At 41.5% G+C, this 16,509-nt stretch overlaps 1 protein-coding gene across 1 annotated transcript in view; it reads left to right on the forward strand.

Moving 5' to 3' along the window:
• Positions 1-16,509, forward strand: part of CLMN (calmin) — a gene marked incomplete at its 5' end in the record, with an annotated part of 74,130 nt that overhangs the window by 41,625 nt on the left and 15,996 nt on the right. Inside the window, 3 exons of the mRNA XM_084270507.1 lie at positions 9,234-9,295; positions 11,827-11,922; positions 13,438-13,521. Coding sequence (XP_084126633.1) covers positions 9,234-9,295; positions 11,827-11,922; positions 13,438-13,521 — 242 coding nt within the window. The remainder of the gene's footprint in view (positions 1-9,233; positions 9,296-11,826; positions 11,923-13,437; positions 13,522-16,509) is intronic.

A 16,509-nucleotide genomic window follows, 5' to 3' on the forward strand; every position in this document is an offset into this window, starting at 1 on the left:
AAAATAACTTCTCTGCTCACATTTGGCAGCTGGATAGCATCACCCAGAATAGTGCCCTGGACTTCCAACTAGTGGTTCCCTGTGCTACCTAAAGCAGTGCTCCCCAGCATGCAGAGGGGACCAGGCGTTCTGCTGTGCTGCCCACGAAGCCTGTGTTATGGTTGGAGGGGGATGATTTAGGGTCAGAGTCTCATGGGGGAGGCTACTTGGTTTGACTTAGCTGAGCACTCAGCAGCGTGCCATCTTTCATCTGCCTGTGACTTCTTTTGTGGTGTTTCTAGAAGAGCAGACGTGACGCTCTTGAAGCATACCTCCTACTAGAGTGTCATTTAGAACACGTGGCAACTCCTCAGCGGTACCCACCGGTCCCTGCTAGGCTCTTGCATTTTACAATGCATCTGAAAAAGGACTTCTGCTGTAGTTCAGCTTTTTAGCCATTTTCCTGTAACTTTGGCAGCTTATGCTTTGCCTTAATGCATTTCAAAATGGCAGTTGCCTTGCTCTGTGACACAGCATGTTGTGGCATAGCTCCCACTTTTTCATTGTGTCTTGATTTTGTTTTATTCTCCATACCTCCAAGAATGGTATCATACTTTCTATTTCAGATCACCTGTCTGGCCCACAGTGGACAAAGCACCTGCTTGTTCCTCCAAAGCCACAGAAGTTTATTCTAATTAATATTAATCTCCATAAATTAATCTCTTCCATCTTTTGCTCTTAGAGGTGCATGTACTTCTGCGTGCTTCTAGTATTCTTCTGACTACCATGGTCCTCATGCTATTGCCTCTGTGCTGCTTAGTGGCTTTGATAAGAGACATCAAAGGGATGGATAAATGGGAGAGAGGCAGAACACAGTTTGCTTCTGTGTATTTTTCACTGGGGAGACCCATCTGAGGTGTCTTCCTCTCTTGAGCATATTAAAGGTTTTGGTGGTCCATGCAGGAGGTTGGTCCTTCTGGCTTTTAATACTGTTTTTGTAGTACTGCATGTGTGTAAGTTTTACTTCTGAATCTCTGTGAATCTCAGAAAGCTTTGTAAGCATTTCTTGGTTTGTATTATATACTGGCTTGGTAATGACCCAGAGTTGTTTGGGACAGTAGGAGATGTAGAAAAGAGAAATCCAGAAGCCACAGGCAGCCCAAAAGGCAATTCTTTGTGATTTCATGGCTTCTACAAAGTAGTTCTGTGTCACACCATGCTTGTTGTTGCCTTTCCTTACCTGATTTTACAAAATGAAACTACTGCCTTCTAAGTACAAGTTTCCCACAGGTAAAGGTAAACTCTGCGTAAGATGATAGATCTCTGGCAGTTGTGTGCTCAGCCCTTCTGCAGCACCCTGTAGTTCTTTGAGGGTCTCCTGCTTACTGATGGTGAGAGTTCAAAATGCTGTGTTGAAGACTGACTCCTGCAAAGCTGCTCAGGCAGCGGCCCGGGACTTCTGTTGGAAGTGGGTGTGTTGCTGGTCTCCTGCACCTGTGCTTTCTGCCTTCTACTCACACATTCAGTTATGACACTTTCAAATGCATCAAAGTACAGTCAACCACCAACCCATGAACATTAACTGACAAATATAGGAAGCAGTAGGAATCTGGGCACACAGTAGTTCTCATTTGATTCTGAATGCCCAGAAATAACCCTGACACAGTGTGGGTTTTGTTGGGCTTCTTTGCTCATCTCAAATTATTCAGGCTTCAGCACTTTTGTCAGAACCAATGTAAAACAGAGTATCTTGTTGCACTTCAGCTTTTGATGTCTCAACAAAATTAGTCAAGGTTGGTTTTTTCTCTCTGGAAGGAAAAAAAATATAAACAGTAAGGAATGTTTCACAGTCCAGGCTTTCTAGGTCTGCCACAACAAGTAAGGGTAAATGCAGAGCAGTGGAGATGAAATGGGCTGGACTTTGTGACTAGCCCTTACTTGGTTGAGGTAGGATAGCTTCTAGAAGCTGTTCTTTTCTTAGATGCTACGAGATGAGCACAGAGATCTTCAGGTAGGACTGATACTTAGATATTGGTGCAGATATCAGTATAGGTACGGGGCATTCTCCACATCAGCAGGAGGGAAGTTAGTGGTGGTGTTAGGAGTGTTAGTGGTGGTGAAACTATGTTGGTGTGAAGTTGATTCAAGAGCTGTTCCTCTAACTATTGAGCAGACAGGGCTAACTGTTACCTGGCTTGATGCACTGACTACAATTATGATATTTGCAGAAAAGCATTACTGATTTTGTTCTTGAGCAAGTGAACAGAATCATCCCTGATACACTCAAGCAGGTACAAAAGATGCGACAAGAGGTTGAAGCGTTGCCCTTTGAAGAGCTGTTCAGCAAGGGACGGATGTTTGCCTGCTGCAGAGCTGGGGATCTCAATACCCCCAAGAAACACTGGCAGTCCCAGGAGGTGAACCGTTTGTAGAAACGAGTACTAGTGCAGCAAGCAGCACCAGAACACACTGAACCCTGGGCCAGGAGCAACTCTTGAGATGTTGTAAATGTGCATTGCTTCTAATAGCCATTGCTGGTACAGCATGTCATATACCACAGGAGGTGGTGTGCACAGTCTGAAAACCCCTTGCTGCATCAACACTTAAATCACTCATTAGATCAATTCCAAAGTAATTTAATTACTACTAATTACTGCTTTGTCAGGTCCAGTAACATCCCCAAACACTGATGTCTGCTTCATTCAGTGCTCAGAACAGAACTGTATTTCTCGTTTAGAAAACTGTTGAGTTTTGTTGCATAAGAAAATTCCTGGTATGTAAATGACAAATTCTGTTAATCTGTTCAATAACATTTTCCATGTGTATCAAAAGTCATGAGAACAAAGATATTTATTTTGTGATTGAAGGGTACAGGGAGGAGAATCTTTGCCATCTGCCAGTACCAAATTACTTTTCAAGAGGGGAAAAATAAATCCCTCTCATTGGAAGCTATTTTGATCAGCTCTAATAGTAATATTTTATGCAGGGTTTAACTTCCAGAGCCCAGTTGAATTTACAAGTAAATTCATTTTTCTAATGCTTTGGTAAGAGGAACATCTGTCTCTGACATTGTCAGGATTTGAAGCACTAAGAGCTTTTTTTTTGTAGAAATCTCATATTCATCCTGCAATATTTGTCTGGTGTATGTAATCCTAATATACCAATTGCTGTGGTAAATATTTTGCTATAACCAGAGACTGAACTCCAACAGAAACCTGTTTAGCTGCAGCTAATGAAAATGTAATGTCCCTCATCCTGCAATGTTTGTGTTCTGCAGCACCAACCTGAGTTTTGAAGAATTTTGAACCAGTAAGAGTCAGACTCTGCAATTTTGATGGAATGAAAAAGCCTCCAGCTTTCAACACCTGCCATAGAAATTTAATAAGGACCCTAATAAATGGGTCAGTTTCAACAAACAATTAACTTAACAACTTCATCTGGAAGTCTTACAGGGCCTGTTTCATAGGAGGTAACTTGAGAGCAGTCTCATGTTATATAGTGTAGTTAATGTTTCCCTTAGAAAACCAGAGTTTTTTAAGATTTAATATTTCATGTGCTCCAAATTACATCAAATTGGCATTTGGTACACAACAAAGCCTTCAACCCTGTATAGATCAAAAGGAAAATTTATGTTAATCTTCTAAGCTGTTTGGGAGTTTCTTAAACACAAGGAAAATATGCAATTCCCATGAATTCAGAAGCTTATAAAATTACTTTTATGGATATTTTGGATAAAATTATTCCTTGTGCTTTGATTATTGGCATTAAAATTCACACTTCCACAAATTTGGAGATTTTCTTGTAGTTGCTGAGGACTCACTGCACAGTGTAGCTGGCCTGCACCATGCAGACATGGGAGGAATGTCCTTTCCTACGTGTTGTCTTATGATGTCAGCTATTTTTTCAGCCTCTTGTAAAAATATGTAACAGATTCAGTCTCTGAGGGTTCATAGTTCAGTGTGTTTAATCTGACTCTGTGTTGAGATGAAGCAAAAGTAGAAAATTTAATTGCACTTTTCCCTGCCCTACTTTACACATTTCATCTTAAACTTGCCATTTATTTTGCTGTTGGTTGCTGTTCCCCACCCACTCACCCTTTCTCATCCCTCTTTCTTTTTTGTTTCTTTTTTGTTTCATTTTGTTTAGTTGGTTTTTTGTTCTGTTTGGGGTTTTTTTTGTTAACAACTCATTCCTAATCACCCTTCTCATGTCCAGTGTGTTTCTTGCATGTACCCTGTCTTTTGTCTTTGCGTGCGAACTTTGTCCCACATGTTGTGTTTGAACAGTAAAAAGTCTCCTGGGCAAGGATCTGTGATTCCTTCCAGCCGTTGGTATCCTGTATCTAACATCAACATCCTGTATCTAACATCTGACGGCTTATTGTAACTAATGGCATGGCCTTTATTTGCTCATGTGGCATATGCAATTACTTGCTTCTATATAGGAAAAAAAAGAAAAAAAGTAGACCAGCAGGCTAGGATTCATCTATCCCAGCTGCATTGCATACAGAGACTTGTTGAAGCAGATCTAAGTCAGACATCACCCTTTTTTTTTCCTAGTTTGACACCAAAATTCAATCTGGCTATTCAGGGCCATCAGTCTGGGTCAATGCAAAGGTAAAAACACCTAATAAAAACAAAAACCTAAGAAGTTCTCTTTAGCTAATGGTGTTGCTGGCAGCCTTGTAATGATCTGTAAAAAACAACATGGGCTTTCATGCCTGGGAACACACTGGTCAGTGTTTGAGACAAGGTAGCAAAAGCTTGGAACATTGTAGACAGCAAGTGAGCAATTTTAGGAAAAATCCATTTGCTAAAGTGTCATTCTGGCTTCCTTCACCAGCATTAAGTTGGAAGAAAACAGTATTCAAACTTGAGAGCATGTTGACTAGTAATCAGGAATACTTAGGGTGAGCCACAGTGTAGGAACACAGTGAAGTCCACTTCAAAACCCAGTTCTCTTTTTATTTAGTGGTCTGGAGTTCGGGTCAAAAGAAGGTTGTTCTGTGCGTGTTCATTAGAGACACATTAGATTGCTTGGTGCCATTTTTCCCAGATCTAAGATTTTGGCAAATGCTTGAATACCTCCAGAGCCATACAGGTCATGAACTGGTTCTGTGCTGGCCACAGGAGAACCTGAAAAAGAAGATGCTTTGACTGCCCTTGGCTTCAGAGACAACAGCTTACCAGGAGAATCCAAAGTGTATATGGGATCATTCTCCTGGCAAGCTATTGCTTCTGAAGCCAAGGCACCCTTTTTCACAGTAAGGTGGCCAAACACCATTTCTGTCTTGAAAACTTGTTAATAGTAGCTGTATCTTACTTATATCTGTCAAGGCTGTAACCTGTGGTAGAAGCAAGTAAGGTGGCTTCTGTGTGCATTTTAAGACTAGTAGTTAACAAGATGTCTTGAAGGTAAGTTGCAAGTGGATCTAAGAGCCAGCTTGGCCTGTTGTGAAGGTTTTAACGTCATCTGCTGATGATATCCTGGATGAAATGCTAATAGCTCTGGAAACAAATTGAAGTGACCTTCTGCTTTGCTTGGGGAGTAATATCCATACATGCAAAACAAGCAGTTTTGTGATCTACATAATTACATGCTGACTAGTGTTCCACTCAAATCAGTTTCCACGTTTCGTAGTTGCTTCATGCACCCAGCCCTGTGATGGTGTGCCTCACAGGATTATTTATAACTGGTTCTACAACAACAGAATAAATAGTATTTAAAAGCAAATCAATATTTGCTATCTCCGATTCGCTGTTGAATGTAGAGGCTGTTAGGGGACTGGCTCCTTGTGGGTATTGCAACAGTAGTGACCTTTGAGGAGATTTCAAGGAGGAAGAAATAGCATTAGCACTAAATGCCTGAGGAATTTCTAGGCTGGTAGGGAAAGGAATAGTGGCACGAAAGGAAGAAGCCAAACTCTTTTGACCCTAACAGCATAACCTTGAATTTGCCCAAGTAGTTTTTGAACCAGCTTAGTTTTACTCTGTGGCAGATTAGTTGCCTTTGCTGTAAGATTTGACAAGTGAGAATATATATCTTTGTAAATATTTATTTGAACGCTGACTGGGGTGCAGATACTGTGGCTGAGCCAGCTTCTGCCAAACCGTGCTGTCCTCTACTTGTGGGGCAGAAATCTGTGGGTTACACAACAGGCTTGTCATTGTCCCAGTACACCTTTTCCTTCTCTAGGGATTTCTTCCCCTCTAAATTGCTGCAGCTGATATGTGTGCACCCTGGTATAAATACCATGCCCGGGCAACATCGTAGACCCAGCTGTGAAAGCATCTTGCTGTTGAGCTTATTGGAAGAGTCTGGGAGAAGCTTCTGTGTTGTGGTCAAAATTTGTCTTTATCATTTTTCTCTTACGCCGAGGTCTGACTGAGGTGAACCAAAATGGCCATTCCCTGGCTTTTTACTACCTCTCAGCGCTGCATCTTTGAATCCAACCCGCACAGCAGGCATCCTTCTTTTCCAGCATAGGATTTGTGTGCAGGCCAGCCATATGGTGTGTGTAATTATTATTTTATCATGGTGTTATTGCTCTCCAGCTGCCCAGTAAACCCGGTGCAGTTTCAGTAAACTACGTACATAAGCATAGGAACTTCAGTCTTGAATGATTTTCTTCACTTTTGTACCATAGTAGGTGTGAAGGAGAAAAAAAGATTCCATTCAATTTATAGAAACCATATAAAGTTTATAGAGTCTCTACAATTGTATCAGATGGAAAGGCTGTAGGGAAGAGGGGCTGTACCGAAACTGGGAGGTCCACAAAGCGAGCGACTAACAGCTCAAGGCCCACATCAGTAAATACCTCTGCTGAACTTTTCCCATTAACTCCACCGTCGAGCATATGGTCTGCATTAGGGGTCTGTCTGCCTTTGGGATTTTATAAACACGTTTCCTCTCCTCTCCCCTTCCCTGAATGGTTACTACTGCTTTAGACTGTTACAGAATCCAGTAGTGTCCATTCTGGGGTCATTGGTCTTACTGGAAAGAGGCTGTTTGCTATAGAAACATTCACTGATGGGTGTCAGAAGCCTCTGTGTGTATGCAGGGTTTTTCTTGAATGTGCCTAGGTTCTTTTTCTTTGGTGTGTGAGCTTCCTGAAGCAGTAATACCAGCTTGGCCTGCCCATCCTTTCAGGCATATGTACAACTCTAATTTGCATTAGTGGCAGAACAAATCAGGAGCCAGTGTGTGCTCAGATTTATGGATGATCTGTAAATAAACACAGCTCTCCTTTGAATCCTTATTTGCCCTGAAAATGAAAATTGCCAACATGACTGGTGAAAAGTAGGACCCAAACCCAAGGAACCAAGGCTCTGATGAAATCACAAAGCATTCATTTTGCTCCTGTGTGCCTGTCTCTGTTTCCTCTTTGATTTTGGTTGACATTGGAAGTCTGCATAACCAGACTGATTGGTAAGGTCGTCCTGGCCTCCCTGAAATCTGGCACTCCCTGTCCAAGCATTCCTGTGCAAAGAGGTGGCCCCGTTGCCTGCTGTTAGCTCCTGCACTCACTCTGCCTTCCCCTTTGCACCAAGACATGTATTTGAACAAAAAGAAGTATATCTGGGAACAGATCTGGCATAACATTAACCTCCACCCACCCTCCAAAGTTAATTTTAATGTAATTGTGAAAGTTACACCCTGAGTGACACACAGCACTTGCGCTGCTCAGAAGTGGATGTGTGAGTGCATGGAAAGCCAGTTCTGGGGTCAAGGTGCTGAAGGAAGGGAAGCCCAAGGAAGATGTGACATGTCTCACTTTATTGTGTTTTGAGATTTGGAGGTGGTAAATGCTGTGGGTTTTTTACAGATATTCTGGAGCCCTAATGTAATTTACAGATTCACTTGTAGAGAGCTGTTTCAAATCTGTGCACATTCTTCTAAGATACTTTAAAAGCAAGGCCAACAGCAATAATTAGTTTGGCATTTTCCATGTTTTCTAAAGCACTTAAGGGTTAATGACTTTTTTTAACCAATCTTACATAAAATCAGGTTTTACAGGAATAAGAGGACTTAAAAGGCCTGCTGGCCATCAGTGACAGATGTAATTCATGCTGAAAGCTCTAGTCCAATACCTCAAAATAAGGAAAACAATTATACATATGATTAGAGGCTGCTGACCCTTCAGTTAAAATGATCAAAAAGAACAATATTAAAATTTGATTTACAGAAGCTACTACTTAGCCTATAATTAGTCTGACCAATAAAAACAAACCAGACTTTTACAGAATGTGATTTCCCAGTAGATAGGTTAGCTATTTTTGTAGGGCTGAAGAAACACAAAGCGGTTTTAAAATACATTTGATATGCTCCGTGAGTACATTGAAATACAGCATATAACTAGTTTTAATGTTTTTTGTTCATAAATTGCCAGATTTCCTTAATTCAAGTGAAATTTGAGAACCACTTGAGAATAATTGTCTCTGAAATGAAATACTGCTTTGTCGGTCGACTTCGTTTATATTAAATATATGTTTTACTTTTTTATATTAGAAGGTAAATGAAAGTTGGTCAGTAATATGATTCCCCCTACACTTTTGCTGTAGCTCTGCTATGGAAATGGATTCAGGAAATGGGAGATGTGATTAAAAACTCTTCAGCTGGCCCAAGAGCTATTTGTACAGCACCTACTGTACAGCACTTCTGGCAAGGAACAAGCGCTCCTCGTCTTATTGCAATATAAACAAAATGGTGCTTCAACCCAGGGACTTGGAGGTTTGATTTTAAATGCACTAGTTAGAAGATTGGGAAGTTGAGATTTGATGAGGCTTTTCCATTTATAAGAATGAAGAGAAAATTGTTGCGTTGGCTAATGTGGTCATGTTTCCTGGTGCAGGCAAGTAAGTACATTGGAATCCACCCAGCCCAATTTACATGAGGGTGTTGCAATAATCCTATAAATTGACACAGAAGGGTCAAGCTACCTGCTCAGAGGCTAACATCACCAGAGAGCTGTGCACAACACAGAAATGCTCACCTCTTAAAAGCTGCATTGAAAATTGCAAAACTAAGAGAGGTTTCTTCCAATGTCCTTTAGAATGCATCTACAAGTGTATAGCTCATGTCTGAGCAAAGAAATTGAATAAAATGCCGTAGCTCAACCTTACATCTCCTGATTTGGATTATATTTGTTTTATTCACATGAATTCTGACTTTTTGTGCATCCGTTTTTCGAATTTCCTGCCAGCCTTCCCCCTTCTGGAAACTGAAGTGCTGTTTTTTGTTTCTGGTATTTCTAGTGGAACGGGAAAATGTACAGAAGAGGACCTTTACCAGATGGATAAACCTACATTTGGGAAAGGTAAGACTTGATTTTGAGATACAAGGACACAGCCATAGACAGATTACATTTAATTTGTTTTAAAGTAGTTAAAATTTGGAAACAAAATTGACTGCTGTGCATATGGGGATGTTTGGGGGAGAATGAGGGGAAGCTGAAAGTGTGTTTCTGGGCAAATGAAAGTTGCTTTTTAGGCACAAAAAATGCTTGGCTGCTTTTAGTTCTTCTCAGGTGCATTCACATCTTAAATGCTGCAGACTTACCATGAGGCTAGAATTTTCCAGTAGAACGTGCCCACATAAAATCAAATGTGGTTGAGGCTTCTCTGAGGTGATGAAGATTATGTTCTTCCTTGGACTGGAAATTCAGACATCTGAGGTGTCATGGCCAAGTTCAGATGTTTTTCAGAACCTGACTTCATCACAGAGCTGCAGATGAGAAATACTAACTTCCTACTCAGTCATGTTTGGGGGGGACTGTATGACTGGATCTTTACAGATCCACTAGCCTTAGAGAGCTAATTGTTTGACATCACTGCATATTTTTAAGATGTAATTATTTCTTAATAACATCATAATATGACTAAATTAAACTTAATTTACTGGTTTATTTATAGTAGGTAAGTACTAACAAACTCTCCCAAGCAGCCTGCCATCCTGAGAATGATTTTTCTGCTGTTGAGAATGAAAAGAGAAAAAAAAAATCTTAATAAATATCTTAATATTACTGAGACAGTAGTGATGCTTAATGTGGGATCAAGGAAGGAGACCAGCTTCCTGATCTAGATGAAGTCCTAACTTGGACTCGAGATTAAGTTTCACAATGCTTTTAGTATCTGTCACTAAATTTCATGAAGTACTGACTGGGACTAAGTTTTGGCTACAAGCTGACCCTTCAGTTTATCTTCTGTAGTTCTTGGAAGTGATTGCGTTTCAGATATAGTAAAGCAAAGGGGTTATAGAAGAAAGGAATCACATATATTGTTGCTTAAGTCCACTATTCTGCAGTGAGTGTTGCTGAAGGAATAAAGGGATCCTCTTAAATCTCTCTGGAAAATCAGAATAAGGTTAGTTGGAAATGTTTTGACTAGGAATTGCTCCCAAAGGTCCCTCAGAACAAAGACAGTGTTATGTGATGCCTTTGTGACTCGGGCTCTAGGGCTTTAGCTAACTGCAATTTTGGAAGTTGTCAAAAAGGGTTGTCAAATATGTGACTGTGGAGAAGGTCGTTGATTTACAGAAGGAATTAGATCATGAAAAAGGTTGTAGGGTGCTGTTAGTTCTGCTGTGCCAAGCATATGAAGTCTTAGAAACTTTGTGGGCAGGTGAACTGTTTTCTCTGGAGTACATACAAATTTTTTTCCTCTCTGATTCAACAAAGAAATAGGCTTTTCTGAAAAAAGGCAAAAGTCTGCTGCTATATTAATGTTTTTCCTGGAAGTGGCATAATAAACATACTTGTATAAATAATGAGAGCTTCGCTAAAGCTCTCTCTAATTACAGGTGATTCCCTGAGGACACCCACTGAGGAAGGTGGCTTCTTGCCTTTATCCTAAAAGCAGTACTACTTGTAGAGTAGCTTCTTTCTTTTAAAGGTAGCAGTGAAATCTTGTACTTCTTTGGGAAGTTCATGGTGTGGTGTGTTCTCTTTTGGAGCAGATCATCCCCACTTGGGTCATCTTTAGAGAGGAACTGGCTTTGCTGGTCGTGGGATAATTTGGAATAGTCTGCATCTTCTGAGTTCTGGTTGTTCTTGTCTTAAGTACTGAAAGAATAAAAAAGATTTGTGTTTGAGGCTTTCAGATAGGTTATTTAATTTTTAAATGAGCGATGTTTTGGTTTCAGTATAGAGCCTTGTTTAGTGCTCTTGGCTAGATTATAGATGAGTAACGAAAATGTGTGGTCCCGATTTGCCAGAAGCTGTGCTTAATTGAACAGGAGCACATTGCCCAGCCAAAGATAAGAAGATTGGGCTCTTTAGGGACACGTGAGTGAGTGACACCCAAACAGATAGTAATTGCTGACACTGTCCCCAAGGGCTGAGCTGACTTGGCTGAGTGCCTCACAGTGCACACGTCATCAGACACCCAGGTGAAGTGAGGAGATGGCTCCCTTTGGAGGAGCTGCTGAGAACAGAGAGACACAATGCAAGTAGTTGATGTTTAAAGTACTTTGAAAATATTGGGAAAGACAATGGCACTACCAGAAACCTTACAGAGGAGTGGACATTGGGCTGGATGGATCTCAGGTTTATTTTGGGCATAAATTGGGATAAAATTGCTTCCTGGACTGTGTACTTAGGGTAAGATTCTGTTATGGGAAATGTGGAATAAGTCCTGATCTCAATTACAGGAGTACTGTACTCTCTGTTTCAGCTCAGACATTCCTAGGAAAGAATTGCTACTGATGTGAAGAGAAGTCAGCCCTTTCTTCCTGCAGCCTAAGATTCATTTATAGCATCTCCATCTTGTAAAATTCTCCTTACTCCCTAAAACTATGGTGGCTTTCCAAGCAGGACTGCTTTAAAAGCTACCTTGTTTGTTTTCTTCACAGTGCAAGCCTCCTCTGAAAGTGAAAGACTTGTTTATTGATATACAAGATGGCAAAATCTTGATGGCGCTACTGGAAGTCCTGTCAGGACAAAAACTGGTATGTATACAAGGGGAGAAACCTCTGTAGGGATGGAGCTGTCTGTGTTACAAGCAAGGAGTTGGACTAGATGATCCTCATGGATCCCTTCCAACTCAGCATATCCTATGATTCTGTGACATCCAGTGAGTAAGGGAGAATGTGGTCCCATGCCATAGGTATAGTAATAAGCATTTCAGGAACTTCATTGTGTTTTCAGAGTTGTGACTTAGATTTCAAGGAAATACATAACAGTGAGGTGTGAATGGTGTGTCATCAGTGTAAAAGTTCCTACCCCTCAGGTTTTTTAAGGCTTTAAAACATAAATGCTCACATATTCCATTTGGAGATCACCCAAGTCATAATACCAAGAAAGGATATATTTCCTCTATTACTTTTTTAATCCATAACTTCTGTTTCTATTTTCACTAAGTTCATTATGACACTTAATAGTTCTGCTGATGCTTGGTGTAATGGTGAGTTTAATTATGGCATCCTGTCTCAGGTTTGGTTACTCTTACTGATATTGTCTAAATCAGATGGGCAAAGCTTCACGTTGCAGAATCTTTTCCTCTCTCCCTTTCTTTGCAAGAGCTGTATAAAGTTCCACACACCAGAGATGGAAACACCCTATGCAAATATAAATGGCCAGTTGCAGTTAATACTTTCTTTCACATATAAATGGCCACTTACAATTGAGTTTAATATTTTCTTTCCATGTCAATCTTGTCAGCAAGTACTCTCTCATGTGTGGGTACCACACCTGGGTAAGAGGAGAGACCTGTTCTGCAGCCATCTCAGCACTGCAGATGCACTTGCAATCACCTGCTGATGCTCTGTAGTGACTGAACCATCTCCATACTGTGGCATAAACGTCCACTGTGGTCATACCTCCAGAACCACCTGTTTTTTCAATATTCCTGCCAGTCTGGGGAGCTGTAGCAGAAGCAGCAGCATTTCTATGTGTGTTCACACAGACTGCTTTGAGAGCCAGGCTGGGAAGGAGCTGAAGGAAGAATCACGTCCCTAGGCTGTGACCCCCTGGGAGGTCAGGGAGAAGGGTGAGGTAATGACAGTGTGGCAAACTTCTTGAGCTGGCAGGTAGCTGTGCCTGCTCTGAAAACTGCTCATGCTTCCCAATTAGTATAATTTAATTTATTTCAATGGGAAAAAAATACATTAATATGAGTGTTCAGGTAAATCTGATCCTCCAACTGAATGTGGTTCAGGAGTGATTGCATAAATAATCAACATGGCAGGTCCAAGAGCGTGATAACATTTGGAGAGCACAAAAGCTGCTTGCCTACCCTGTTTTGCTACAGCTGGGGGCAGACCACAGAATCACAGAATATTTGGAAGAGACCTCTGGAGATCAGATGATGTAGTTGAAGCAGTTGGCTGGCCAGAAAAGATGGCAGTAATTTTACATATTTATTAGCATTTTTTGCCTCTGTATCTGTAGGGTTTTTAAGCTTTGTATGTGGTGGTGAATAATTCCACCATTTTTAAAACCAGCTTGGCTCTTATTTTTCCTAGATGCACGAATACAAATCGTCAACCCATCGCATTTTTCGTTTGAACAACATAGCCAAAGCACTCAAGTTCTTGGAGGACAGTAACGTGAGTATTTCCAAAGGCTGGCTTTACTATCTGCTCTTGATGTATGTTGCAAATTGTAATTCCTGTAATCGTAAGTAGTCTGATGTACTGCATGTGCCTCAGAGGAATGCACTGCTTAGAGGCACTCTGTGACTTACCTTAGCAGCAAGGCTGAAAAGCCACATAAAAATGCACAGCAGGAACACCTACAGAGTCTAAACCAAGGATTATTCATTTTATAACATAGAAGTTCAACAGGATTAAAGGATCAGGAGCCCAATATTAAAAGAAAATAAAGAGAAATTGGAGTAATCTTTATGAACTGGGTCTTAGTGGTATTTTATTTTAGTTACACTGAAGGTAGATGACTTCCTTTCATCAGAAATACTTTCAGTATTACAAATCATGTATTTATCTGGATAACTGCTGCAGCAGCTGATCATGAGTCAAAGACAAGAGAAAATTAAATCTGGGAACATGACATAAATGCATAATTCCAGGAATCAAAACCTTATAAGGATGTAACTTCCCTCATAGTCAGTGTAGCACTTCCTGCAGTTGTAAGCGACCAAGCAGTATCAGACCCTGTAGCTTGAAATGATTCACTCCTCTTTTTTATTTCTCATATTAGGGCTTTATTCCAAAGTCCTTTGGATGTGTCCTGTGTCTTGGAAACTCTCTGCTCTTGAAAAGTGTTGAGAAGTTATGGGGTCAAGTGAAGTCCCAATCATTTAACAACTCATACACACAGTTTACCTAGACCTTTCAGAAAGAGTAAACAAATATTGGACTGTGTCCTACAAAGGACTGCAGCATTCTTGCTGTACTGGAAGATCTTCTTATCTAGTATCTGAAATGAAGTTTTGCAACTTCTCCACTACACCAACTGGGGAGAAAATGTAACCAATGATCCCCTTGACTCCAAGGTGCAAGTACTCAGTAGGGTTTAAACTTTATGCATGAGGAGGGATCCAGTGTGTGCATAGAGACAAAACCCTGCCTTGCATGGAATGCTACAACAGCATCTGATGTCACTTTGCAGCTTCCCTTCAGCGAGCTTAGCTCTTGCTCCAGAGATCCTGCAGCACCACTAGTCGTGCAAACCCCAGTGCAGGAATGAGTGTGATGTGAGGACTTCCTGGATCTTTTACAACCTCGTAGATGTGGGAGATTAAACCTCCTTTGCCTTTTTCCCCGGGAGAGGATGTGAAAAGGTCAAGAAGTTGTCCAGGTGTTGCAGTTTCCTTTTGGAAGCTCCACCCATGCATTCTCATCTGGCCCTAATGTGTCCTGCTATAGAACTGCTAAGAAATATTTCACATGTTCACACTTCTTAACAGTTTCCTAGTTGATGCTTTCTACCCACAGCCAGCTACTGGCAGATACAATTTTTTTTCTCTCTGTTGATACCAACACGTTGCAGAGCTGCAGCTGAATCACAGAACCATAGAATCATAGGGGACCTTGAGAGATCATCGGGTCCAACCCCCTGCCAAAGCAGCTCCGCAGGTTGGCGTCCAGACAGGTCTTGAATATCTCCAGAGAAGGAGACTCCACACCCCCTGGGCAGCCTGTCCCAGGGCTCCCTCACCCTCACTGGGTAAAAGTTCTTCCCCATGTTGGTGCGGAACTTCCTGTGCTCCAACTTGCAGCCATCGCCCCTTGTCCTGTCCCCACAGACCACTGAAAAGGGGCTGGCCATTGCCCCCTGCATCCCATACTTCAGATATTTATAAACATTAATAAGGTCCCCCCTTTTCTCCAGGCTGAACAGTCGCAGCTCACTCAGCCTTTCCTCATAGGGGAGATGCTCCAGGCCCTTAATCATCTTTGTAGCCTCCTCTGGTCTCTTTCCAGGAGATCCCTGTCTTTTTTATACCAGGGAGCCCAAAGCATGTCTGGTTGCCAGGACCTCACTAGGGGAAAGCCTTAGAACCTCAGTGAGCAAGGCCAGGCAGGAGGAGCCTTGGACACGGGCAGCCTTTCGATTAACGGTGCTAAACACTGGGTTTCTTGTTTCCTTAAGAATAAGCAGCCAGTGTCTTCTAGCTGGGTATCTCTGCTGGGCTGGGTGACAGACATAAGCAGCAGTTAGAAGACAGAGCTGACACAGAAAGTAGTCTGGTAATAAATGCCACTTGCTCCCCATTTTGGAGGAATTGCTATTCAAATGTTCTAGATCTTAAAGGTTTTCCCATGCCAAATACCTTGGAGCTAGAAAATCTGAGTCTTAAAATATGACAGCTGGAGGTGTCTTCTTGCTAAGATTGAAAACTGATGTGCAAACCACTAGATAAAAAGTTATTTTGCTTTCCTTTTTTCAATTTAACCAAACCATTTAGCAAAGGGTGGTGATGAAAGTGTTGGCAAAATGCCTTGGCTGCCAAGAGCTTCAGGGTTAGACATTAAACCAAAATGGGTGGAACCCGTCAGCATATGCTTCTGTGGAACTGGGGCAGCAGAGTAAAGCACTGCTGAGTGATTCATCATGCACAGGATTTCTCAGTGATAAATGGGCTGTTTGCTGGGCTTTAACTTGGTCTGGGTGCCATGTGCAGTACTGACAGCTTCCTTGCTTCCTCCTTCCTCTGTGACCTTTGCCAAAATCAACTCTGTGTTGTCTGAGAGAATAACATCCTGGTGTTATCACCGTGGAAGAAACCACAGTGTGGGAAAGTCTAGAGTTTGCTTGGATTAGGCAACTCTATCCTTTGCTACCTGACTTAATCAGAACACAAGCTGTGTAAAGTGAGATAAGCAAGGAGAAGGGAGATGCACAGCAAAACAGAAGCCAGCAGATCTTATCAGGATTTTCATTTTTCTATGAGAATTGATTCTCTACTTTTTAAGAGTAGGATCTACTGGAGGGGGCACCGTCTTGTTCCATTTTTGTATGGAGGAAACACATCTGTGGTCCTGAGGATGCAGAACTGAGCTCACTTCGGTTCCAAGATGATGCTGGGTCTTGAGAGAAGATGTCCATGAGTGGTTGTGATCAGGGCACATTAC

The sequence above is a fragment of the Gallinula chloropus genome (assembly GCF_964237585.1).
Source record: "Gallinula chloropus genome assembly, chromosome: 14".
In the NCBI taxonomy this organism is placed as follows: Eukaryota; Metazoa; Chordata; class Aves; order Gruiformes; family Rallidae; genus Gallinula; species Gallinula chloropus.